The 27736-nt window shown below is 39.8% G+C and overlaps 1 protein-coding gene across 16 annotated transcripts in view; it reads right to left on the reverse strand.

Moving 5' to 3' along the window:
• Positions 1-27736, reverse strand: part of FAM13B (family with sequence similarity 13 member B) — a 156892-nt gene that overhangs the window by 19085 nt on the left and 110071 nt on the right. For 15 of the 16 annotated variants that reach the window (XM_033927205.1, XM_033927206.1, XM_033927203.1 and 12 more), the window contains 6 exons: positions 24778-24982; positions 24028-24157; positions 23167-23248; positions 10893-11113; positions 9707-9790; positions 5302-5397 (listed from right to left, as the gene is read on the reverse strand). In XM_033927205.1, the coding sequence (XP_033783096.1) occupies positions 5302-5397; positions 9707-9790; positions 10893-11113; positions 23167-23248; positions 24028-24157; positions 24778-24982 (818 nt within the window). The remainder of the gene's footprint in view (positions 1-5301; positions 5398-9706; positions 9791-10892; positions 11114-23166; positions 23249-24027; positions 24158-24777; positions 24983-27736) is intronic. The other variant, XM_033927210.1, reaches the window with a different exon arrangement.

Raw genomic sequence — 27736 nt, forward strand, 5'->3', positions numbered from 1 at the left:
ATAAAAACAAAGTCATTCAGTTGAACAATTTGAATAATCTGTCTGTACAGTAACAGGATCCTTCATTTCTCCTAATTCTAAAGATGTTTTTCAAACCGAGGGGCCTACACAGGAAAATGCTCCATCGACTGCAGATTTTAAATTACTGCATATACTCGAATATAAACCGAGATTTGGGGGCAAAAAAAAAAAAAAGCCTAAAAAATGTGGGGGTCTTGGTTTATATTTCAGCCTACCTCCCCTCCACATCCAATGACCAGTGCTGCTATTTACCACCCCTCCTGATGTCCAGCACTGCTATCTTCCACCCCCCTCCGATGACCGGCACTATTATCCCCATCCCCCCAGATGACTTACATTGCGATTCCCCCATGACTAGTACTGCTATCCTCCACCCCCTCCAATGACCGGCACTGTTATTCCCACCCAACATGACTGACATTGCTATCTCTTGCCCCCCCCCACCAATGACCCCTATTCTCCTCTATCCACTCCCCCCTGCCCAAAACTAACATCCCATTCACAGTCTTGATGCTCTAGAAGCCCATGCTCTGTAATAGGCTGAAGGGCCTTGAGCATCTGCGCATGCCCCCTCTGGGATTCTTGAAGGAAGTCCAGCAAACCTTGAGCATGTGCAGTCGCTCAAGGTCCTTCAGCCCAACGCATCGGCTTCCAGAGAATTGGGACTGTACGTGTAATGTTCAAACTGGGGCAGGGGGGAGGAGGATAGGAGTGCCTATGCTACTGTTCTTCGATTCTCCAGTGCTGCCAGTGGCTTCCTCTGTACTTTACTTTTGCCCGCGGTCCACCCACCTCTGAAGCAACTGTTTCTGCTTGGCCAGACCACAGAAAAGGAACGGTGCAGAGGAGTCTGCCAGCAGCGCAACAGAATCACTCCCGCACCAGCAACCTCTTTGTAGTTTTCTTGGTAAGGGGTGTCTTCAGAACTGGGTGAGGGGGGTGGGGGAGAGGAAGAAAAGATAGATGCTGAATGGGATGGACAGAGAGAAGAGGAATGGGGGCACATGGATAGAGGGAAGGGGAAGAGATTGTGCACATGGGATGGAAGGAAGTGAAATAGGAGGGAAGAGATGGTGCGCACAAGGATGGATGGAAGAAAGCAGAGGAGGGAAGAGAAGGTGCATATGGATGGAGGGAAAGGGAAGAGTTGGAAAGATGGAAGCAGAAAAATGAAAGAAAACTGAATATGAAAATCAGTGCTAAAGATGGATGTACGTGAGTACAAGAGACAAAGAAGGAGAGGAAAGAAACAGCGAATGCATAAGGAGGCCTTAGAAATAGAGCTAAGAGCACAGATGGAACAAGATGAGCAGAAAAATAAAATTGCCAGATAAAGGTAGGAAAAATGTTTTTAATTTTCAATTGAGTGATTGAAATATGTCAATTTTGAAAATTTACATTTGTTGTTTTTATATTTTGGACTGTTCAGGAAGAAATGCATTTCTTTCCATTTCTCTTAGTAACACAGTAACATAGTAAATGATGGCAGATAAAGACCTGAATGGTCAAGCCAGTCTGCCCAACCATACATGCACCATAACTTAATTTAAATGGTCCTTTTCTTAGATATTTTAGACCAGAAACCAAGAGAGCCCTGCCCGGTAGTGTGCTTAAGTTCTATCTACTGGAGTCTCCTTCAAAGCTCACTCCAGCCCATCTTAATCATCTCAGCCATCCTCAGCCCGTCCTCAACTAATGTCCATATACGGGACACAGAGCTTGCAAGCCTGCCCAGTACTGGCCTTAGTTCCTTCAATGGATACCCATTATTTTCTGATTAGAGATCCTCTGTGTTCATCCCAAGCTTGTTTGAACTCTGTCACCATTTTCTTCTCCACCACCTCCCTCGTGAGCGCATTCCATGCATCAATTACCCGCTTCGTAAAGAATAATTTCCTAACATTACTTATAGAAACATATAACATAGTAGATGATGGCAGATAAAGACCTGAATGGCCCATCCAGTCTGCCCAACCTGATTCAATTTAAATTTTTTCTTCTTAGCTATTTTCTGGGCAAGAATCCAAAGCTCTACCCGGTACTGTGCTTGGATTCCAACTGCCGAAATCTCCGTCAAAACCTACTCTAGCCCATCTACACCCTCCCAGCCATTGAAGCCCTCCCCTGCCCATCCTCCACCAAACGGCCATATACAGACACAGATCGTGCAAGTCTGCCCAGTACTCTTGAGTCTACCACCCCTCAACCTCAAATTATGTCCTCTGATTTTACCATTTTCCTTTGTCTGGAATATATTTTGTTCTACATTAATACCTTTCAAGTATTTGAACATGTAAATCATATCTCCCCTGTCCCTCCTTTCCTCTAGGCCAGGGTATACATATTCAGGGTTTCCAGTCTCTCCTCATACGTCTTCTGGCGTAAACCTCCTACCATTTTAGTCGCCTTCCTCTGGACCACTTCAAGTCTTTTTATGTCTTTTGCCAGATACGGTCTCCAAAACTGAATACAATACTCCAAGTGGGGCCTCACCATCGACCTGTACAGGGGCATCAACACCTTCTTTCTTCTACTGGTCACACCTCAGCCTAGCATCCTTCTGGCAACAGCCACTGCCTTGTCACACTGTTTCTTTGCCTTTAGATCTTCAGACACTGTCACCCCAAGGTCCCTCTCCCCATCTGTGCATACCTTCCAGCACATATGGCTCCTTCCAAATTCTAATCCCCAAATGCATTACTCTGCACTACTTTGCATTGAATTTTAGTTGCCAGATATTAGACCATTCCTCTAACTTTTGCAGATCCTTTTTCATGTTTTCCACTCCCTCCTCAGTGTCTACTCTGTTACAAATCTTAGTATCATCCGCAAAAACGCAAACTTTTCCTTCTAACCCTTCAGCAATGTCGCTCACATACATATTGAACAGGACTGGCCCCAGCATCGATCCCTGAAGACTCCACTATTCACCTTTCCCTTCTCCAAGCAAATTCCATTAACCACCATCCTCTGGCATCTGTCCGTCAACCAGTTTCTAATCCAGTTCACCACTTTGGGTCCTAACTTCAGCCCATTAAGTTTGTTCAAGAGCCTTCTATGAGGAACCATGTCAAAGGCCTTGCTGAAATCTAAGTAAATTACATCTAGCATATGCCCATGATCCAATTCTCTGGTCACCCAATCAAAAAATTCAATCAGATTTGTTGTGTACTGTGTGCAGAGACTGGCATATTAGGGTTTTGTTTGTGTACAACAGTACTTTTAGTTTTTGGGTTTGTATTTGAAAAGGTTTTGTTCTGCTTTCTGCATATGTGACTGAGGCCAGGTGTTCTGGTAGGGATAGAAGTCCAGAAACTTTAGTTGGTGTTGAGGTCCCAAGTAGGAAAATATTTATTTGTCAGCTCTCCTTCAGCTTTTTTGGACTCAAAATAGCCACAACTGAAAAATTATTGTTTACTTATGGCATGATTCCTGACAAACAATACTCACATAACCCAAATTTCTAACTTCGGTTTCTATTCGAGTCAACCTTTTTTCCTCCTTTTTTTTTTTTGGGGGGGGGGGGAGGAAAGGTTACCTCAGTTTATATTCGAGTATATATGGTAATTCTTTCTGGCAAAGCCAGTAAAGCCTGACCTGCAGAATGCAAGGATCAATTAGGAATATAATTCTGAAGATGCATTTTAAAATAAGGAGGGGCATTCAGGTACAATTCATTGATGGATAGTAACCACTGTTAAGCTTTAAAAACAGATGTTACAAGCTCATCCAAATGAATTTGCACTTTTGGCAGACCAATGTATAACACAATACAGTAGTTCAGGTGAGTAGCAAGGCCTAGGATACTGTTTGTAAATAAAATTTGGCTAAATACAGACAAATATTAGAGAGCAACCAAACCGAATCTGAAGATGAAACTGGACCCCACTCGGACCCTTGATAGATTTACTGGTGGTCTAGTGGCTAGTCAGGACAGGAGTACTCTCCAGTTGCTCCTACTCATGTCAGCAGTAATCTCAAAATGGTTGCCATGATGCCCAGCAGCAATCTCATGAGACTACAACTGGAGGTCATGGTAGCCATTTTGGCAGCAAAGATGGCATTAACAAATGTGGATCACCCCTGCCCCAAGTAGCCACGAGACCACCAGCAGATGTACGGTAGGCTCAGGGGAGGGGACCCTTCTGTTTGGAAGAGAGCGAGCTAGGAGAACCAGAATAAAGTTTTGATTTTGAACAAAAATACATCATCATATTTCAAATAAAACTGAAACAATGCTGAATATGGCTGCCATCAGAAGTGAGGCAAGCATCAAGTATTTTGCAGTTCAAGAAGATATAGTCATGGTCTTCTCAAATGTTTAGGAAATCGGTGAAATCTTATTTGTATGACAAATTTGTTTGAGAAACCTCTATTTGTGAATTCTTTCCCTTACCAAATGTTTAAGGAAACCTGTGAAATCTCATTCATATGACAATTTTGGCTTAAGAAACCCAACCATGCAAGTTATAAATTCAATATGTATTTCATCTGCATCTGGCAGATTCTCTTTGTTGTAAACCGCTCTGAATTGTTAAGATATAGCGGGTTACAAATAAATAATTATTATTATTACAGTAAAACCTATACTGTTTGAACGTAGTTTTGTGAAATGAGTTTGGGCACTGATATTGTTATTTTATTATTATGATAAGTTATTTGGTTGTGGGGGGTTTTTTTCCATAAGGTTTTAAAATACTGAAATTTGATGTTTGTCTTTTAAGAGTTAGTATGATGAATGTGTAGTGTTTTTTGTTATGTTCTTAAATTGTATTTTTTCTTGTGCTTTTATTACCCACATAGAATTGTTGGATATGAGGGATATAAATTAAAAAAAATAAAATAAAATTCCATAAATGGAAAACAAGCATCTACATTACAGGGCTGATATGTAATTTTATAGTTAAAAATAAATTCAGGCTAAATGTCCAGAATTTTCATTATTTTTTCAAATATTACTGAGAGACTGCGTTTACTCTACAGTGTCTCCAAATCAGATTGTCAACACATGGGCTTGAGAGAATCAAGGGAGGAGAAAAATCTGAAGCAGTATACATGCCCTATAATGGTTGGTTATTTACAATTGGTAATGCAAGACTGAATACAGAGAGAGAACGGAAACTCAGTACAGTATTAAGGCTTCAGGTAAAGGGAAAGTGGGTCTTCAGAAGAAAAAGAAGAGAACTTCTTATGGAAGTAGAATGCCAGATTCTAACTCTTCAGCAGAGAATTGGATTTTAGGATACTACAACACCGTGAAAAACATCTCTTTTTACTTACAAGAATAGGAGTAATGCTTGCTCTTGTCAACATTTGTTTCACAAGGCGATATCTGTCATAGAGAGGTTTAACAACTTGCCTTTCCTCTCTTGTAACCTACAGTGAAAATAAATTTAAAGTCCAAATACCCTTGTGGAATTATATCGTTTATTACTTAATTTCCCCTTATACAAAGTAGATTACAACAGTATATTCATAATTAAAACAATAACTTAACATTCATATCTGACATTCCAACCAGATGAACACAAAATAACATGATCAAAGACCTTGTCTTGGGGAGGGGACAAATTTCATCTTTCTTTCTAAATCGCAGAGACCGATTTTAACTGTGAACAAAGAAATATCACCAGATCGACCTATTTTTCATTTAGTCATATACAGCGTGAGCTTCCTAATTTCAACCCCAATAGCTGATAATTACCAAAATTGATTAAATTAAAAATGGCAAAATGTTGATCTTCAGTAAACAATGTAGCGTAAAGCTTAATTTAAATATATGTATGTATAGGATGATATTGTAAAATTAAATCACTGGAGCTGTAATGCTGCATGATGAAAAGAAGGGGACCAGAATTCAAAAGGGCAGTGCTAAGTTCCTATTGTCAACTTTTGGCAGTTCCTGCTAACCAAAAGATTGAATTGTGATTGTGCCTTGACCTGTCAAGTTATCTGAGTTAATACCATCCAAGGTGGAAGTAGATGGTAGAATTAAAAGGAAGAAAACAAAATTTAAACCCAAATGAACACCAGTAAATTAATTTTAACATATCAAATCACTTCACTATGCATCTGATTGAAAGATTAGGTACTTATCTTGCTAATCTTCTTTCAGATAGAAGACATAGGATTCCTTCCTCCTAATCATAATGAACTTTGCAGAAAGGTGTCACTCAAAACTTCCAACTCCTCTCCTTTAGCACTGAAGAACAGCTCTCTCTTCTGTTAATACCAAAGCAATCAAACTGAACTGAAACAAGAAAAGAGGGGCACTGGGAACTTCCCCAGCAGCAAACCATATTCTGTTTTGCTCTCTAAAGTATGATAAATAACAGTCATGAATAACAATTGTTAACAATTTAACACTGAACAACAAATTATGCACAGGAGTAGCTAGGAGCCAACCTGCTAAATGCAACTAGGAGAAGATATAATCCCTCTCCACCCCCCCAAGAAAAAGGGGTTTTGGAGCTGGGGAAAACCTAACCCTAACCTCAAAAACCTTTGAATCTGGGTTTTACAGACCCACCCACCAATTTTCCTTATAGAAAATAACGGGAGTACCCATTATGATTTCTGGTGCCTGTCAGCCTGCAGCAGCCTGCCTGCAGGGAAAGGATTTTTGCCTCCGAGATAGGCAGTAACCAGTCCACCGTCATAGATCTTCTGGCTGCTGGTCAGGCGGACCCTGACCACGGACTCCCAACCCCGATAAATCCAACAACACATTGGGGGGGGGGACTTCAAAGCCGTCTCCCCAATATCCAGAGTGTTGTTATACAGGGGCCACGCAGCCTGCATTTAATTTAGGAAGATCTTTCCTGATCTTGTCTGTATCCATACCTTTTAAAACAAGCTAGTAAACTGATCCATGGCACAGTAATAAGATATTTGAAATATCTTTTTCTACTATGGTTGGAGAAATTCTTCAAAACTACACACTTTGTGCTTAAATCCTATGAGATAGTCACAAATAAGAACATAAGAAGTTGCCCCCGCTGAGTCACACCAGAGGTCCATCTTGCTCAGCGGTCCGCTCCTGCGGCGGCCCATCAGGCCTAGTGCCTGAACAGTGGTCCCTGATTAATTTTGTAACTTACCTCTAATCCCATCCCTATAATCTACCTCTACTCTTATCTGTACCCCTCAATCCCTTTGTCTTCCAAGTGCCTATCCAAAGCTTCTTTGAACCCCTGTAGCGTGCTCCTGTTTATCACATCCTCTGGTAGCGCGTTCCATGTATCCACCACCCTGTGTGTGAAAAAGAACTTCCTGGCGTTTGTTCTAAACCTCTCCCCTTTCAATTTCTCTGAGTGCCCCCTTGTACTTATTGATCCCCTTAATTTGAAAAATCTGTCCCTGTCTATTTTTTCTATGCCCTTCATGATCTTGAAGGTTTCTATCATGTCTCCTCTAAGTCTCCGCTTTTCCAGGGAGAAAAGCCCTAGCTTTTTCAGTCTGTCAATATATGAGGTCCTCCATGTCCTTTATTAGCTTAGTTGCTCTTCTCTGGACCCTCTCAAGTACCTCCATGTCCTTCTTGAGGTATGGCGACCAGAACTGAACAAAGTACTCCAGGTGCGGGCGCACCATAGCACGATACAGTGGCAGGATGACTTCCTTTGTCCTGGTCGTAATACCCTTCTTAATGATACCCAACATTCTGTTTGCTTTCCTTGAGGCCGTGGCACACTGCGCTGACGCCTTCAATGTTGTGTCTACCATCACTCCCAGGTCTCTTTCAAGGTCGCTCACCCCTAGCGCTGATCCCCCCATTTTGTAAGTGAACATCGGTTTTTTTTTTCCCTATATGCATGACCTTGCATTTCCCTATGTTGAAACTCATTTGCCACTTTTTGGCCCATTTTTCCAGTGTTGTCAGATCTTTTTAGAGATCTTCGCAGTCCTCCATGTTATTGACCTTGCGATATAGTTTGGTGTCATCTGCAAATTTAATAACCTCACACATTTTGTTCCTGCCTCCAGGTCGTTAATGAATATATTGAATAGGAGCGGTCCCAGCACCGACCCCTGTGGAACTCCGCTCGTGACTAATATGCTATATTAATCATTATGCTATATTAATCATTATGAATTTGATGGAAGTGCTGAAGAGTGCAGAACTCTGGGGTATGATTAACCAAACTACATCCACAATCTGGCAAACACTTTGTATTGAGGGGGGGAGGGAGGGGCGCTCTCCAGTGTAGGTAATACTGCATATCTGTTCATGAATAACTGATTGTTTTCATCAGAAAATTGACAAAACACTGAACTGTAGCTGCCTAGAAAAAATATATATTTGTATTGCCTAGAAAAAGCATATTTTCTGTTTAAGCAAGTTAGAGTGTGCTTAAACTGTAAAACTGATCTAATGTCAGAAAAATCCCATCAAGTCTACTTACTATTGATCATTTCAACCGTATTAAGATCAATCACCAGATACCTAATGATGGTATGAATTTTGAAATATGATAATATTTACATACTACTCAATATTTTAAAGGTTTAAATGAGTAATCATGATCTGGTTCTTTTCATCCTAGACACTGAAGTTATTGAGTTTGTGAAGGATAGTTTTGTAATATGGCACCTATTAAAAAGATTCTAAATGCCTGCTATTTTATGAAGAGAGAATAAAGTACCAGTATCACACAAATGTTTTCACACAATATTGTGCTTGCTCCAACACACAGCTTATAACAGTGCCCAAGAACTGCTCATGCATGACTTAATGGTATATGTGATGATCTTGTTAGCAAGCATAGTTATAAAATCAAATGTGTCTACATTCATAACATCTGCTTTACTTGTGGAAAATCTTTATAAAACAGCCCTCTTAAAAGTCCAAAAAAGGCATATGCATGAAAGCAATCACTACCATTTCTTTAAGAGAGACTTTATAATTAGAATACTCTGCTCCAAAGGGAGAACTGCACCAATTCATTTTATTCTTCGTGCAAAAATCTGATCTACCAACCATGACATTTAGGATGGCAAAGATCTGTTATATGATTTACAAATGTCTGGCACCACACTAGATCTTTCCAATGGGACTAGAGTGACAAGAGTAGTATTTCAAGGCATGGTAGGTACATTTTAAACAAAATGCCATAAGTCAGGGGTGTCCAATGTCGGTCCTCGAGGGCCGCAATCCAGTCGGGTTTTCAGGATTTCCCCAATGAATATGCATGAGATCTATTAGCATACAATGAAAGCAGTGCATGCAAATAGATCTCATGAATATTCATTGGGGAAATCTTGAAAACCCGACTGGACTGCGGCCCTCGAGGACCGACATTGGACACCCCTGCCATAAGTTAAAGTTTTGCTCTTGTAGATCATACGGGCTCTTAGTGTACTACAGAGCTAAGACACAGCTGCATTTGGCAGATTATAAATGCATCTAAGGCATGTGACGTTATATATTTTCAGATAATCAGAAAATGTACATGTATAGTACATTGGCTATCTCCTTAAATTGTATGGCACTGGGACCTGGGTCTCTTCACTAACATACCTACACTGTTGGTACAATAGTCAAAATTCTATAGAATACTTATGAACTACTAGCTCAATTTAATTTAAATGAAACGCTCTCCGATTTTATATCAGAAAAACATAGCAGATTCACTAGTACATATAAATACCAAAATGCAGTAACACCAAAATTTCAACTACTTACTGGCCGTCCATGAAGACTTTCATAGTAAAGAAGAGACTTTTGAAGTGATGTTTTCTCTTCCGCTAAATTGTCCTTTGTCATTTTCTACAACAGAAAGTTTCAAATTCAAAATAATCTCTTCAATCTAGACCAAGGTTTCTCAAGCTGGACTTGCAATAATCCCTAGACCAGTGGTCTCCAACATCCGACCCCCAAAGTCCTCCGTTGTGGCCCTCAAACAGTTAACTGACATGGCTCTCAAGTCCTACAAATTTGTTACGCTCAATCTTGCCAGCTCATATAGTGCATTAAATGTCTGCAAAAAGAATTGCTGTAGGCCAGGCATGAATAAAGGTCAGTGTAGGGCAGTTGTAGGACCTACTATGCCTGCACCAAAAATATATAAGGCCATACTACAAGTCAAAGATCATGATTCATATTTAGATCCACTTGCAGTGCAATGGTAGGACAAAGCTAGAGAAGCCATAAAACACTTGAATTCAGAGACTTGAAGATACCATAGAAAAGTTTTATTAAAACACAATTGAAAAGACAATTTTCAATTATGTATTTAACCAGTATAGGCTTAGGCTTAAACGTGTAAGCGGAAATGTTCTGGTGGCTCTCAGAGCAGTGTATGACACCCACAGGAACAGAGGGAAAAAAACTGGTTGCCGCGGGTACAGAGAAAAGGCTGTGGAGCAGTGAATGGCCTTGTCTCCGCAGTAAAGTATCTGCCACGAGTTGCTTCCTTTCACACCCCTCGTCACGATTGCTGGAGGGTTACTGGAGAGTAGAGCCCTGTGTGCAGGAAGTTTATAACAGACTGGTAGGCCCACCCCGGGAAACACAAAGGGGCCAACCCAGGAGTCGCAGATTTGTTGTTTTGTTTGGGGTTTTTTTGCCACCTGCCATCAGGAGAGATGTGCAAGGATGGTGGGGGGGTTGTTGGATCTGCGATAGGGAGTTGCTTGGGTTGCTGGACCAGCTGGAGCTGAAGGGAAGGGAGACAGTTGCTGGATCTGGTCTGGGGATTGGGGGAAAGGGAAACAGTAACACTCCAAGATCACACTGCCTTTATTTGAAGGATTGGAGGCAATTTAACCGATCCAATGTTCTAGCTTATTTTAAAAAGGGATTTCCCCTCTACTAAAGGGCAACCATAGTTTGTGCTAGCCACTGTCTTTAAACCCTCAGCTAAGTTTACCTTCATTTCTTCTGGAAGGCCTCTTTCTGCTCGTTTTTCTTTCAGTTTCTTTAGTATGAGTTCAAGTGTATCTTCCTGAGTAGGTTTTCTCTCAACTAAGGGTTCTTCAAAATCCTCTTCGTCGTTCTGATCAAGCGATGAGCCAAAACTTTTTGGAAGCGTATTACTTCGTGGACGTATCTGAGGTACAACTTCAGCATCTGAGCTTTTGTTCTTGGAATCTACATTGTAAAAAGCGTATTTATATATGGAAAGATTAGGTTCTTACCTCAATCTTCTTTCTTTTTTTTTTTTTTTTTATATTTTATTTATAAATTTTTCATTCTTACAATAATTTAATTGTACATAAAGCTTCAATTAATACATGAAAAATTGTGATTACAAATAATTCATCTTACCACATAAAATATAACCCTCCCCTTTTTTCATTTCTTAAATCCATATAATATACATTCCCCTCCCCTCCCCATTCTAATATAATCATTACTAATGTGCTATGAAATCTGATCATTGGAATAACGAGTCAATGGTTCCCAAATTTTCTTAAAATTATGAATATTTCCCTGTTGTAATGCTATTGTTTTTTCCATTTTGTATATATGACATACTGAATTCCACCAAAATGTATAGTTTAATTTGGTATAATCCTTCCAATTTTGAGTTATTTGTTGCATGGCGACCCCTGTCAATATTAATAATAGTTTGTTATTGTTTGCTGAAATCGGACTCTGAGTTCTCATTGCTGTACCAAATAGTATAGTATCATATGAGAGTCCTATATGATTTTCTAGTAATTCATTAATTTGGGGCCAAATTAGTTTCCAAAATGCATTTACACAGGGACAAAAAAAAATTAAGTGGTCTAATGTTCCAACTTCTATTCTGCAATGCCAGCATCTATTAGATCTAGTACTATCTATCTTTTGTAAGCGCGTAGGGGTCCATAAAACTCTATGTAACAAAAACAACCAAGTTTGACTCATAGATGCTGACTTTGTAGATCTTAATCTCCAGGACCAAAATCGTGGCCATTGAGACTCAGATATTGTCTGACCAATCTCAATACTCCAAATATCCCTAAGTCCAGTTTTCTTTTTTTTATTTAAAAATCCATTTAACAATTTATACCATTTTGCGGCTTGGTGACCCAAGAAATCCGCCTGGAAACATAGAACCTGCAGACTATATTGAGTATTAAGCGCTTTCCATTCAGGGAACCCTGCCTGAAGAGCTTGCTTCAATTGCAACCACTTAAAATATTGTGTTTTATTTAATCCAAATTTATGTTGCAATTGTGAAAAACTAAGCATTGTTCCTTCTGAAATAATATCATTCAATGTTCGTATACCTGCAATTATCCATTGTTTCCAGACGATTTTGTATCCGCCAATCTTGATCCTGGAGTTTACCCAAATTGATTGATTTAATGATTTAGCAATTGGTTCTGGTGATAGATTACTAACATATCTTAACGTCTTCCAAGTATCCAATAAAATTCTGTTATCCTTCTATCTTCTTGGCATGTTTATACTAATTAGATGTTCTAGATGTAGTGAGAACAGGAGCCACCATTCTAGATATAGCCAATCTGGTACATTCTCCATGAGATCTGGGAGGATCCAATACATACCCTGTCTTAGAATATAGGCTTGATGGTACCTATAAAAATTTGGAAAATTTACCCCTCCCTCCACAATTGGTCTTTGTAAAGATACTAAAGCAATTCTGGGTCTTTTCCCAAACCAAACAAACTTTGTAAGAATATTATTTAACTTTTTATAGAATGACCCCTGAAAAAATATTGGTATCATACTCATTTGATAACAAACCACAGGCAACATCATCATTTTAATTGTTTGGACTCTTCCCCACCAAGAAAGATGTAAAGGATTCCATTGCTCACACATTTCTGTTATTTTTTTTAATAAAAAGTTTTTCATTTTCTTTGACTGTATCTTCAATTGTATTTTTGATAATAATTCCTAAATATTTTAATCCTTCTTCTTTCCAAATAAATGAATATGAATCAAATAATCCTTTGGTACAGTGAACATTAATTGGAAGAATTTCCGATTTACTCCAATTAATTTTATATCCAGAAAATTTCCCAAATTTCTCTAGAAGATTAAGTAAACTTGGAACAGTATTCCCCGGATCTCTTAAATATAATAATATATCATCTGCCTATGCAGAAAGTTTAAATTCCCAGTAAGAAAATGGGATTCCCTTTATCTCCTTAGTTTGATTAATTGCAATTAATAAGGGTTCTAAAACAATATCAAAAAGTAAGGGGGACAAAGGACATCCTTGTCTAACTCCCCTACGCAAGTTAAATCTATCTGATAAATTGTTATTAATATATAATCTTGCACCAGGAGAGCTATACAAAGTCTGAACCATTTTAATAAAACCGGGGCCTATTCCAAACCATTCCAGAGCTTGATACATATAACTCCATTCCACTCTATCAAATGCTTTTTCTGCATCTAAAGATAGCATAAAAGCTGGATCATTCAAATTTTTCACTAAATTTAAAGAGTGAAATGCTAATCTAGTATTGTTTGATGAGTGTCTTTTAGCAATAAATCCTGTTTGGTGTACATCAATAATAAAAGGAAGAGCTTTTGCCAATCTTATTGCTAATACTTTAGCAAGCAACTTACCATCTACATTTAATAAAGATATAGGCCTGTAATTTGAAACCAAGGTAGGATCCCTGTTTGGTTTTGGTAAGACAATAATTATCGAATCAGCCATAGTACCTGATATATTCCCATTATTTATTTGGTATTGATACAAATTTAATAAATATGGTAAGATGATATTTTGAAATGTTTTATAGAATTCAACAGTATAACCATCACCACCTGGAGCGGATCCAACTCTAAGAGACTTCAATGCTGATTCTATTTCTTTTAAAGATATAGGATCTTCTAAACTTCGTTTTATATGATCCTGAACATTTGGTCCAATAAATGAGTTTAAAAAATTTAATCCCTCTTGTTCTTTATTTTCATAAGATTCAGAAGAATATAAATCTTTATAAAAATCAAGAAATTGTATTAAAATATCTTTGGTGTTAGTGTGTGTGTTGCCTTGTGTGTCTTTAATTGCAATAATCTTAGATTTCGTTTTTTTTTGCTTTGAGAAAATTAGCTAATAATCTTCCAGCTTTGTTTGAATTACCATAATACTGAACTTGCTTATAGAAGATATCTTTCCTCACAAATTGAGAAGGAATCTCATTATATTTCGCTTTTACTTTTAATAAATTTTGTAATGTATTATGTTCCCATTTCTCAATTAATTTATTCTCTAATACTTTAATTTGTTTTTCCAAATCAACATATTGTTTTTTAAGTTGTTTTTTGATAAATGCTGAATATGAAATAATATTTCCTCTTATTATTGCTTTAAATGCGTCCCACAAAATCTCAGCATTAATATTGTCCGAATTATTTATTTGAAAAAATTCATTCATCTTTAATTTAAAATCTTCCAGAAAGTTTGAATCCGCAAGTAAAGCATTATCAAATCTCCAAATTGGATTGAAATGTTCTACATCATTATTCTGAAAGTCAATCCACACACCAGCATGATCTGAAATTACAATGGGATCAATAACTGCATTCATCAGTCGCTGCGCTATATTATTAGACACGAATATATAATCAATTCGTGAGAAAGATTTGTGGACCTGAGAACAAAAAGAGAATTCCTGATCATTAAAATGAAGAATACGCCATATAAACCTAACGATTTCATAATTCTACTTGGTCTCTTATCCAAAATTGGATCCATTACAGCATTGAAATCCCCTGCTACTATTAAATTAGAAGTAGCCAGTGGTAACAGTAATTGTTGAACTTGTTTGAAAAACTCCATTTGATTCGAATTAGGAGCATATAAATTTAATAAATCCAGGGTTGTATTTCCCAGAACCATATTGATATGCACCCATCTTCCTAAAGGATCATGGTTTATTAATTTGAAATCAGCAGTGCATTTCCTATTTATCAGGACAGCAACCCCAGCTTTTTTCCCTATTGCAGGTGCAAAGAAGCATTTAGAAATCCAACCCCCAGATAACTTTTTAGATTCATGCTCAGAAAGGTGCGACTCTTGAATAAAATATATGTCCGCATTTTGCTTTTTAAGGAACGTTAGTACTTTCTTTCTATTAATAGGATGATTTAAACCATTGACATTAATAGAATAAATTTTTATATCCATTTATTTTATAATTAAATTTTGGCAAATACTTCTATAATAATAAAGATGATCAGACCTCAGCACATTAAGTAAATATATTTTCTTCATCCAATCCCCCCATCCCTTACCCCCCCCCCCCCCGAAAATAAGATTATAAAAGAAAAATTCAAATTTTACATTTATCCCATTTTCAATAAACATTTCAATTTCTGCATTTTTCCCAACTTCATGTCTTAAAGAAACATTAATCATCCCACTCCCCCTCCCCTTCCCTCCATCCTATTCCCACCCCCCACCCTTTAATAAATGTGTAAGCTTGAAAACACACATAGATAATCAGGTAAAGAGAATTCCCCCCATAGAACATTCAAAAAAAAAAAAAAAAAATCTATAATCATAAGTTACACAAAAAATATTTTAACAATTAAACCCTTTCCTCAAATCCCTAATATCTAAACCGACCCCCTTAAAAGAATTTTCTTTAATAAAAACCAAACAAAACTTTTATGTAGAACCTCAATCAATATTAAGAATAAAGTGATTCATAACAAAAATCATTTTTTTCCCTCCTTTCCTGTTTTTTTCTTTTTTCCTCTTCCTTTTCCATTCCAATAATCTTTTTACATAAAAGCATATTACTATATAAGTAATACCATATGAGGTTACTCATCAAAACTACATTAGCATAAAAAATAAACAGCCTGTAAGTGATTCCATAACTCCATAAAAGGATAAGATTCCAAATATGAAACCCTTTCAATTCTAAAGCCAGTAAACTGTATTAACTGTATTAATGACTGTATTAAAAGCACCAAATATATAATACCTTGAACTGCATCTTTTAAAGAAATTGAAATGCAACACAGAGCATCTAAAAAATAGATAATAAAGTCCATGTCTCTATGTAATCATAATTTCCTCTTGTTTCTGCAAAAAGTCCTGCAACTCTTCTGGTTCCTTGAAATTCATTGTTTTATTCTTGAAAGTCACTTTCATCATCACTGGATAAATCAGCCCATATTTTGCTCCAAGACTTCTGAGCTGTGGTCTCATATCAATAAATTTTTTCCTCTTTGCTGCAGTGGCAGGAGCAAAATCTGGAACAAAGTGTATGCGAGAGTCCTGAAACTTTAAGTTCTTATTTTCTTTAGCCAGCCGAATAATATCCAATACTTGCTGATGTCTTAAGAGCTTGAATATTATTGGACGAGGTCCCCTTTGAGTATCAGTCCTCCTGACTGGTATTCTGTGAGCTCTTTCGATTTCAATAGGATATTTAAAGTTGAGAGGGAGGATTTTAGGGAGGAGATTCTCCAGAAAGGAAGTAATATTATTTTCTTCTGCCCCTTCCGGGATCCCAAGTAATCTTAAATTACTCCTTCTCTCCCTATTACTACAATCCTCCAGCATTTGCATAAGTATATCCATTTTATTTTGCACCGGCTTGAATTTGAATAAATCTGTTTCAACTGCCAGCATTCTATCATTAAGATTAACAATCTTATTCTCCACCAGCTCCATTTTCCTGTTAAGAATATTTACTTCCTTCTTAACCTCTTTAATATCCTTGGAGTTTCCTAGCACAATTTCTTTAATTGCTTTCAGTTCCTTCAATATTTCAGCTGTTTCAACAACTTCCTTCTCAGCCTGTTTTTTCGAAGGGGTCGGAGGCTCGGGTTTGGCTCTTTTTGCACTTGCCAGTATCACAAAAGCTGAATCAGCTTTGTTATTCTTTCCAGACGCCATATTTATAATTAATTCTCCCGTATCCAACAAAAAAAGTTAACTTTTGTAACTTAAATAATCTTTAAAATGATCTATCGGGACGGAGCTCACCGTTCACCCGACTGTTGCCATGCGCTTCCAAGCCACGCCCTCAATCTTCTTTCTACTAGATACGACACTTTATACCTGAAACTTTGAGTGGTCAACCCCTTCTTGTAAGAATTCTTGTAGAGAACCTCCTGTCCCTCTGGGCTGTCCTCCAATTCCTCAGTTTGTACCAAAGCAGACGATCAGCCATAGATAGGAAATAGAATAGGAAGGGTTCGGGGCTCACCCCGAGAAACATGTCTGTTCTGCCCATATCATTAACATATAACAGATGAAATAAAACTTAACCATTTGCAATATATAACAAGGTGAAAAGAAACAAGTCACCAACCTTAGCACAACCTGAGACAGTGACCATTCCCTTGGATCTAGGAAGTCTGCTTGCACTGTCCACTCCTGCCACATGCTCCACCAATAGCGCCAAAAGATGGATCTCCGCCCATTGAAACAGCATTTGGGCTTCTAAGCATAAAGTAGCACTCTTTGTGCCCCCTAGCGACTGACACAGGCTACCGCCATTGCATTATTTGAGAAAACAAGTACCGCTTTACTCTACAGCATGCTCCTGAATGCCTGAAGCGGTAGGCAGATGGCTCGAAGTTCCAAGCAATTGATCGACCACTTCCTCTGAGAAGGGGACTAACGTTCCAGCATCGGTCACCCTTTGCAATGAACACACCAACCGTATAGGTTGACGTCCATCATCAGGGTCACCCATGCAGAGATACAAAGGGGAACTCCTCTGGTTAGAGACAGATGCCCCAAGCATCAGACTAGACTGCGACGTGCTTCCATCGTCCAGGGCAGCTGCTGCTGGAGCGCATCCTTCTGTAGGCACCAGCAGGAGAGGAGTGCATTCTGGAGCAGACGCCAGTGCGCCTTTGCCCAGAGGTCCACGTCCATGGTAACAACCATTGATCCCAGCCCCTACAAATAATACCAGGCCATTGGAGCTGTTTAGCTCTGAAACTCCCGTATCTAATGCAGAAGCTTCTCTGTGGGATTCTGGGAGGAACACCTTGTTCTCCCTTGTGTCGAACTGGACTCCCAGATACTCTAAGATCCGAGTCGGCTCCAGGTGGTTTTCTGAAAGTTGACCACCCAGCCCAGCTTCTGCAACAGCTGAAGCACTCTTTGAACAGCCAGTCAGTCTTCAGATTTGAACTGGGCTCTTATCAGTCAATCATCCAGAAATGGATGTACCTATGTACCCACTCTGTGCAGGTGTGCTGCAACTAAGGTGTGTGGTGTTGTGACCATCATGAAGAGTAAGGTTGCAAACTGGAACTATTACTCCAGCACATGATGCAAGAACTTCCTTTGCTCTAGTAAAATGGGAATGTGTAGATAGGTGTCCATCAAATCCAGCAAGGCGAGAAATTCCCCAGGAGCCACTGAAGTAATTACTGACTGCACCGTCTCTATCTGGAAATGGGGTATCTTGAGGGCCACATTTATCGCTTTGAGGTCCAGAATCAGAATCCAGTCTTCTGAACCTCTCTTGAGCACTATGAAGTATATTGAGTATCTGCTGGGGCTCAAGTCTCTCTCTGGTACAGGCTCTATGGCATCCAGATCCAGCAGCCTTTGCACTGTTGCTTGGAATTTTGACTCATTTTTCTGGCTTCCCAGCCAGAGAGTCCAGAAAGAACTTGTACTTGCTCCCTTCTCTTGTATAATGTCCAGCACCTAGTGGTTTGTAGTGATTTCCACCTACATTCCTCAACAGTCAGATAACTTCCTTTCGATGCGTGGAGGCTTGGCATCATAACTGCTTCTTGGGAGTTGCGACGGATCAGGATCCTGAAAATTGAGGGCGCCTGGTCCCTCCAAATCTTTGTCTGGAGCTTTGAAAAGACTCTGGCCCAAAGGTCCTCCCAAGATCTGGAGATATCGTCTGGAGGTCTGAAAATTACTGTCATCAGACCCCCTAGGGGCTTGATGTCTGCTGTCCAGTAAAAACTTTGGCTTGTAATCCTGCACACTGGCCATAAGATCATCCAGACCTTTCCCAAAAAGTAAATGTCCTTTAAATGGTAATTTGCTCAAGGTCGCTGTGGAGGAGGAATCCCCCGCCCACAGTCTCGTCCATAGCATCCTGTGGGAGGAAATGGAATAAGCAGACATTTTGCTCATGACTCTGAAAAGATCAGAACATCAGTTACATAATCCACTCTAGACATTAGAAACAGGTGATCCCTCCGGGATATTGCCTCAAGATCATGACACAACTTGGAGTTGCATGCCTGGGCAACAAAAGAAGCCACTGCAGCTGTTTTTAAACCTGAGGCCATGTCCTCAAAGAGCTTCTTATGAATAAAATCCAACCAGTGGTCCTCAGCATCCTTTAATACAACGCCACCTTCACCATCCAGACGGCCCCTGCAGACGCTCATGAGCTCCTTTCTGGAGTTTTGTGACAGCGCCATGGCTAAGCTTTGCAGGGGATACACTTTTGTTGCTGCCCGGCTCAAATCTAGACTTCTTTCCTGGCCCTTACAGCATCTGGGCACTAAACACCTCCTGAGGGACTATGGGAGGCTAAGCCAGCTGCTCCTGTCCCCTCTCACGCACCACGTGGGATGTGTACGATTCTCAGCTGGCCATCCAGTGCAAACAAATTTAAGGTATCCTGGCCTAAGTCCATGACACCTGTTTTTAATCAAAAACGAGGTATTTCAAGGCAGATAGAGGGTTTTATTTTTAAATTGGGAAATCTAAGATGGCCATCATGGCAGCGATTTTAGCGCCATAAACAGCATAGGGGAGCTATACTGGGGACCAAAAACTAGCGGCTTTGAGATTTTAGAGGTGGGGATCCCTGACTTTAACCCCAGAACCCACAAAAAAAACCAACCCTGATTTTAAACACACCTTCTCCCAATTTTGTTTTTCACTATGCCATGTTATGTGCTGGGAACTGCAAGTGCTGAAGCTGCAGACAGCTTACAGGGAGAACTGCCTCAACAAGCCTGGAATCCAGATTGCTTGTCCGTTCAGACTGCCTCTCGGGTCCAATAAACCGACCAGAGATCTCAACCCCCAATGGATCTCACACGTGCAGATGGGGGAAGGAAAACAGTCGGCCCTGATCTCCATGAAACCACTCAGCCTGCTCTCAAGCCCACTGCAGACAAACCTGGTGCGAGCCTTGCTCGTAAGAGATTGGTCCCTGAGCCCCTGAGCTTTTACTGCAGGCTGTCCAAGTGGGTGCACTGCAAAGCAGTTTGCACCTGGGAAGCAGACACTCAACCCTCTCCCGCAGCTCCAGATGCCCCAAGATTGGTATTCCTCTGCAGTACCAAAAAGTCTCACAAACGGTAAGTAAAGACCAAATTTAACTGAAAAATAAACATGAGCAAAAAAGACAGGCTCTTACCATCTTGTTGAGAAATTGGAGGACAGCCCAGGGAGATGGGAGGTGGAGCAAAAAAAAATGCTAATGAAACTCTCTAAGAATTCTTGCGAGAATGGGTTGACTATCCAAAGATTCAGGAATAAAGTGTTTGTTGCTCTAGAAAAACATATATGAAAAACTGTTTGGGAGAGGCAACTTGACTTAAAGTTTTGAAAAGCAAATGAGTAGATGAAATGAGTATAGTCTGAGGGGAAATAGAATTTACTTTTGGTATAAAATGATTATCCTTCACAGAACATCAGATTAGGTTTTTAACTCGATAATCTGGGTTCTCTTAGGATACACAGGAGTCCATACTTTAGCTGTTGATTACCACTTCCCGTGAAACTGCCGAAGGGTATCACTTTAAGAACTTGAAACTCCTCTCCTTCTGCAGTAGAAAACAGCTCCATCCTCAAATTGGTACCAAAGCAATCAAATTCCACTGAAAAATAAGACGGAGGAGAGGCACGGGGAATTTCCTCAGCTACAAACATATTTTGCTCTGCTCTGAAATTTAGGAAATAGAACGATCAATAAACAATTAATAAGCAAACAGTGAACAATAAAATCAGTTACCTGAGTAACTAAGAGCAAATCTGCTAAATGCAACAAAATAAGGGGAAAGAACACCCTCCCAAAAGAGAAAGAGAAAAGGAAATCCCCCTGTTCCTCTAATAACGTTTCTGCTTAATCTCAGATACAGTAGAAGAGGTGCAAAGACCAACACCAGCAATGTCAGGCACACCAAAAAAACATTCCGCACAGGGAAGGCAGTACAGACTCTTGTGTATCCTGACAGAACCTAGATTATCGAGGTAAGAAACTAATCTGTCATTGTGTCGCGGATACATAATAATAATAACAGTTTATAAACCGCAATACTGTTAAGTTCTATGTGGTTTACAATAGATTAAGCGAGGTACAAATTGATTGAATTTAAGAGGGGTGAAGAGGAGAGTTAATAGGACCGGAAATGCGTTGTTGAGGAGAAAGAGATTAATAGGACAGAGTAATACGTACCAAAGCAGTACCAGATGTCTAAGGAGGGACAGATGAGCCTGCCCGCAGAACATAAGACCCAAAAGCAGCATCCTCTCAAGCCTCCACATCACTCTGTAGAAATTAGTAAAGGTGTGGAGAGTAGCCCAAGTAGCTGCTCTACAGATTTATTTTCTTTTTTATATTTATCAAATTTCAATTATTATATCAAGTATTAAATCTTGTACAGAAAAGATTGATACAGTCAAATAAATTTCAGGAAAACAAAAATGTATAAAACGAACATTATTGACTAATCATTCTCCCTTCCCTGCTCCCCCCTGTCCAGCAGCAGCATTTCTCTTCCCCCCCCCTTCCCTGGTCTTCCTTCTCCCTCATTCCCTCTGTCTCCCCAAAAGGGTGCTGCTGCAGCATTCCCCCCGCGGTCTCACACAGCCGTCAGCAGCATTTCTTCCTCCCCCCGCGGTCTCACATAGCCATTGGCAGCGTTTCTCATTTCCCCCTCCCCCCGGGTCTCACATAGCCGTTGGCAGCGCAGCATTCACAACTCACTTCGGTCCTTCGTCGCTGCCGGGTCCCACCTAATTTCTGTTTCCACGAAGGCAGGACCCGGCAGCGAGGAAGGCCTGAAGCAAACAGGAGCAGCGAGTTGAAGCCTCCCTCCCTGCCCTATCTTCCTTCAATGCCGCCCTAGTCAGGAAGTGACTTTGGCCATGCTCTGGAGGCTCTAACACTGTGCTTGCCGGCTTTGTTTCTCCTCCCTCCCTCCGTCTCCTGTTTCGGAGGAACAGGGTCAGGAAGCTGGCAAGCACAGCATAGTCAGAAGTCAGCCGGCGTCGAAGATTAGGAAATCAGCTTAGGCAGGCACTGCGCATGCTTGGGCACAGCGCCACCTATCACAGACCCACCAACTTTGAAGTGCGCATGCACGCTAAGGGAATTAATATAGCGAATTACTAGACCAAACTAGAAAAGCAATAAGAAATTAAATCATCTGACGCCTGGTTCCAGAGACAACCAATCTTTTTAAGAGCTCATACTTCTTACTCCCTCGAGGCGCTTCATGGATAGGAAAGCAGTTAGATGAGAAGATTCAAAAAACACATATTTCATAGATTGATACTTCACTTTGCATTTACATGGGTATCTCAAATAAAAAGTCCCTCCTATGAAAGTAACTCCAGATTTCAAAAGCAAAAACTGACGCTTTTGAGTATCACGAGAGACATCTGGGAATATCTGATCTTAAACTCAAAAAATTCATTATGTCTGTTTTTGAAGAACATTTTCAAAATCCACATTTTATCTGGCAAAAGTGCCACTGAAGCCACTAATGATGAGGATTTAGCTGACTCTTTATTAGAGGTCTCCAAAATAGTTGAACTAACTGTTCTTCATTTTGATTAGGAATTTTCTGATTTTGTTGACTCCTAATTGGAAGATGATAGACCTGGGAAAAGGAGAAATTGAATCCTCTGGAGGGAGAGTAGGGAGTAGATAACCAGGACTCTGCACACAACCAGCTTGTTCAAGTTTGTCCTGTTTGGCAGAACCTGTAGGTTGAAAGGTGGGCAAACGAAGTTCCTGATTAACATGGAAAGCGGAACTGAGGATGCCGTTCTCCACTGCAGGAGAGGAATTTCAAGTTCTTAAAGTGATGCCCTTGTGCAGTTTGCAGGAAATGGGAATCAATAGCTACAGTATGGACTCTTGTGTATCCGCAACAGAATAATAATTAATGAATTAATCAAAGCATTAACTGTGATTTACTTGCATCCCTAATTTTCATATAATATAACATGCCTATTGCAAATTAAAAATATTTTATACCTTTTATTTGTTTGCGCAATTTGGTAAGGTCAGTCATCCACTTTATAACCTTTGGATTGGCTGCAATGTCACTATAGGCAGGCTGAAAAGTTAAAATAAAAGATAAATGACCTGCAATCGACTAACAAATGCATAACCATTTTTTTTCCATAGAACAATTTTTCATTTTGAGACAAAAAAATCCTTCACTTCTCCCAAAATCATCATTATATATTTAATATTTAAATAATAATCCATAGATGAGGAAATATAATTGAAAAGGTTAAAATAGTAGAAGTTCAAATTGTATTTAACAATGCTGGCTTGTTGTTTGGATGCATGTATATTAATTCTTATGATTTCCAGGAAGTTTTCTTTGCAGCAACTAAAATGTTAAGGTGGGTCACGCATGTCACGGTACGTACTAACTAAACCTGTTTGGAGAGACAACCCCAAGATTATCCATCACACCTAAGGTATTTTGCTGAGAAACAAGTATATTAGATGGGTAGAAAGCCAAGACTACTATAGGAAATTCAAGTTTCATTAAAATTTGATAAAAACGTTTAAAAGAAATTTCTAAGTGATACAGTGTAAAAATAGACATTTTAAAAGACAATACCCAAAGTCAAACTTATTGGGGTGTATAAAATGGAAGAACTACAATTTTCTAGAAAAGCACATAATTGGGGAAGGACATTAGGGAAAGGATTAAGAGCTGTCTAAAATGCTAGCAAACAACAGTGCAGAAGGGCTGGATCTTATAAGGCTATCTCTTCAATCCTTGGCTTTCAAGGGAACAAATACATGTGGGGAGGATGCTTAAAGGAAAACGACAATTATTTCTATGGATAAAGTGGTAAAATAATACTGTTAACCTACTTTAGTACTGTTCTCTCTTTCAAACTGTTCTTCACATTGTTTAATTTTCTTCTGTAACTTTTTCGCTTGTTGATATGGCGTCTTGTCATATTTTTTATCATCATTTGAACTAAAAGATGCTCTGCAAGTTCTTAAAGAAATAAGTTTTTAAATTATTAATTTTCCAACCCAATAAGGTATTTATTTAAGAATATAACAAACTATCACTTTTCCCTCTTAATAGTGTAAAATTCCAAAGAATAGAAGAACTACACTTCTCCCTCTGTATTCGCTGTGATAGGGGATTAACAGAACCGCAAATATAGAAAACCGCAAATAACTTTTTCATATGTTATTCACTGTTTTCTATTAAAAACCATTGTGAATATAGTGAAACCGTGAATAACACGGTGGGAGACCTGGCTTGTTCCTGAAGGAGAGGCAAAACACGGTAAAGAAAGTGCTGGGAGTCGGCGATTTTCTCTGTAAACACTTGGAATTAGCGATTTCTCTATGAAAGCTGATGTAATTGGGGGGGGGGGGGAGGAGCCAGCAAGCTAAAAACCATGAATAATCGAAACCACAAATGCTGAAACCGTGAATACGGAGGGAGAAGTGTACATACAACTCTGGAAATACTTCCATATAACTATTGTTTAACTGTGTGTGAAATGAAATTCTATGTTCAAATAAGGCCTATAGCAAAAACAGCTGAAGTACAGATTGCTCTTCAAATGACTATTACATTTTGTACTCAAAAGTAGAGCATACCTAACAAAAGAAAGTGCTTTAGATGAATCAGATGACTCAGAATCATGCAAGAAACGCTGACTCTGTCCAAAATCCAAGCAACGATGTGACAATACAGGGTGGAGATCATCTTCCAATGGGCTATTCATTCTTCCAGCTTGTGGTGAAAGCTGAGCTTCTCCAGATTCAGCGTCCTCCTGCCATGATTTAAAAGCAGGGAATGGTTCTACAAAACACAAATGAGAAATGAAAACCACATGGGAATACTACTAAACCAGAAAAAAGCAAAATGGTGGTGCAAAATGTATGAATTCAGTGTGTTGACCAACATGTATGTTAACATTCATACAAATTAAGGAGATGTTCTGATGGAGATCACAGTGTGATGCTTTAAATCCTGTCAGTTTGTCATGTGTATAAAATGGAAAGAGCATTGGCTATTCAAAAAAGTTATTATAATAAATTTAAGGATGTGTGGGGACCTTTATTAAATTATAGTAATGAATAAGTTACACTTTTTCCAATCTTAATACACATGTGGATTGGGGGGGATTTCTTGTTTTTCCATTAAGAATATATAGATGATTGTCGTAAGATATTATTTTCATGTGGTATATATTAGTTGTATATGAATTTGGGAGGGGGTGGGGGTTAAATCTTCTTGGTGTATGATATTGAAAATTTTTCAAGTGATGTTGTATTATATTTGGTTGATATTTACTGTACACTTGATGTAAGTTTAAAAATGAATAAAGAAATTATAAATCCTGTCAGTTTGCACAAATCAAAGGAAGAGACCAAAGTAAACAAAATACAGTAATTGCATTCACATTTAAGCCTTTCTTTTTGCATATCAGAGAACAGCAGGTTCATAAAAAGTGTGCATGTGCTGGTAATTTGAAGAATTTGTGATAGTCTTTGGGAAAAGGTGGCAAAAGCCTCAGAATCAGTATGAAACAATTATGTTTGAACTTCTCTAGCTTATTTTTTCATATAAAAGGATGGGGTTTGGACCGTTATAATACAAATTTCTTACTCTAACTGAATTCATTAGAACCTAGAAACATAGAAATAGACGGCAGATAAGGGCCCACGGCCCATCTAGTCTGCCCACCTTAATGTCCCTCCCCTACCTTTGCCCTGTGAATAGATCCCATGTGCCGATCCCATTTGGCCTTAAAATCAGGCACGCTGCTGGCCTCAATCACCTGTAGTGGAAGACTATTCCAGCGATCAACCACTCTTTCAGTGAAAAAGAATTTCCTGGTGTCACCTCGTAGTTTCCCGCCCCTGATTTTCAACGGATGCCCTCTTGTTGTCGTGGGACCCTTGAAAAAGAAGATATCTTCCTCCGCCTCGATGCAGCCCGTAAGATACTTGAACGTCTCGATCATGTCCCCCCTCTCTCTGCGCTCCTCGAGCGAGTATAGCTGTAATTTGTCAAGCCGTTTTTCGTATGGTAGATCCTTGAGTCCCGAGACCATCCGGGTGGCCATTCTTTGCACCGACTCCAGTCTCAGCACATCCTTGCGATAATGCGGCCTCCAGAATTGCACACAGTATTCCAGGTGGGGCCTCACCATGGATCTATACAATGGCATAATGACTTCCGCCTTACGACTGACGAAACCCCTTCGTATGCAGATAGAAACCTGACTTTTTTTGTTTGTTTTGCAGACTTTAGTCATCTTTTCAAAGAAATTATTATATTTATTGGGCTCCTCACAATTTACAAGGGCTGATTGAAAAGTAATGAAACTATCTCTGTTTTTCAAAGCAGATGTGGCAATGTCACTATAGGCAGGCTGAAAAGTTAAAATAAAAGATAAATGACCTGGTTCTTGTAAAGCTCAAACATAAGCATTTCTGAACCTGCAATGCCAGTGTCTTCATTTCTGGGTCCCAATAAGAGGAAAATCTTTGCCTGCTTCGTCATGGTAGATGAGGAAGACATGTCTGTGAGAGTACACCAGAAGTGTGCGATTGAATTTTGCCATAACATTTCAAAAGGAAAATTAACCGCTCTTTCCAAGTTTAATACAAAATTCAATCACACCCTCTAGCGTACTCTCACAGATATCTTTCTCATCTGCCATGACAAAACATACTAAGTTCTTTCTCTCGCTGTGACTCAACAATGAAGACTATGGTAGTCCAAATGCAGGTCCCGAAATACCGATGTATGAGCTTCACAAGAACCAGCACAGCGTTGCCACGTCTATTTCTTGGAAAGAAAAAGAGCGGCAATCTCATTACTTTTCAATCAGCCCTCATTATTTAGAGGCAACAACAATTATAACTTAATTAATGTTACTGGGTATATTAAATGAACATAAGAATTGCCATAGTGGGTCAGACCAACAGCCCATCTAGTCCAGAATCCTGCTTTTCAACAGTGGCCAATCCAGTTTACAAGTACAGTGGTATCTTGGTTTGCAAGTGCACCGGTTTGCAAGACGAGCAAAACATTCGCAAACTTGGTGCCTTGTAAACCGAGCTTGCCTCGCTGTACAAGCGCCCCCCCCCCCCCCCCCGCGAACCAGCACCTTCCCTCCCGTGATCCGGCACCCCCCCCCCCCGCCGCCATCGGGCACCCCCCCCCCAGCCGCGACCTGAGATCCCCCAACCCACCCGAACCCTCTTCTTACTTCCAGTGTAGCCTCCGCATCGGCATCGACATCAGCATGTCATGTGCGTTGGTGCCGATGCCCGAAAATCTGCTTCCTGTGCCGGGCCTTGAGCATGCATTGAACGTAAACTCTCAGGCCTTGAGCATGCGCACATGCTCAAGGCCCGGCACAGGAAGCAGATTTTCGGGCACCAGTACCAACGTACAGGACATGCTGGTGTCGGTGCCGATGCGGAGGCTACACTGGAAGTAAGAAGAGGGTTCGGGTGGGTTGTGGGATCTCAGGTTGCGGCGGGAGGGGGTGCCCGATGGCGGTGGGGGGGTGCCGGATTGCGGGGGGAGGGTGCCGGT

This window comes from Geotrypetes seraphini, chromosome 18 (assembly GCF_902459505.1).
Source record: "Geotrypetes seraphini chromosome 18, aGeoSer1.1, whole genome shotgun sequence".
Taxonomy (NCBI): domain Eukaryota; kingdom Metazoa; phylum Chordata; class Amphibia; order Gymnophiona; family Dermophiidae; genus Geotrypetes; species Geotrypetes seraphini.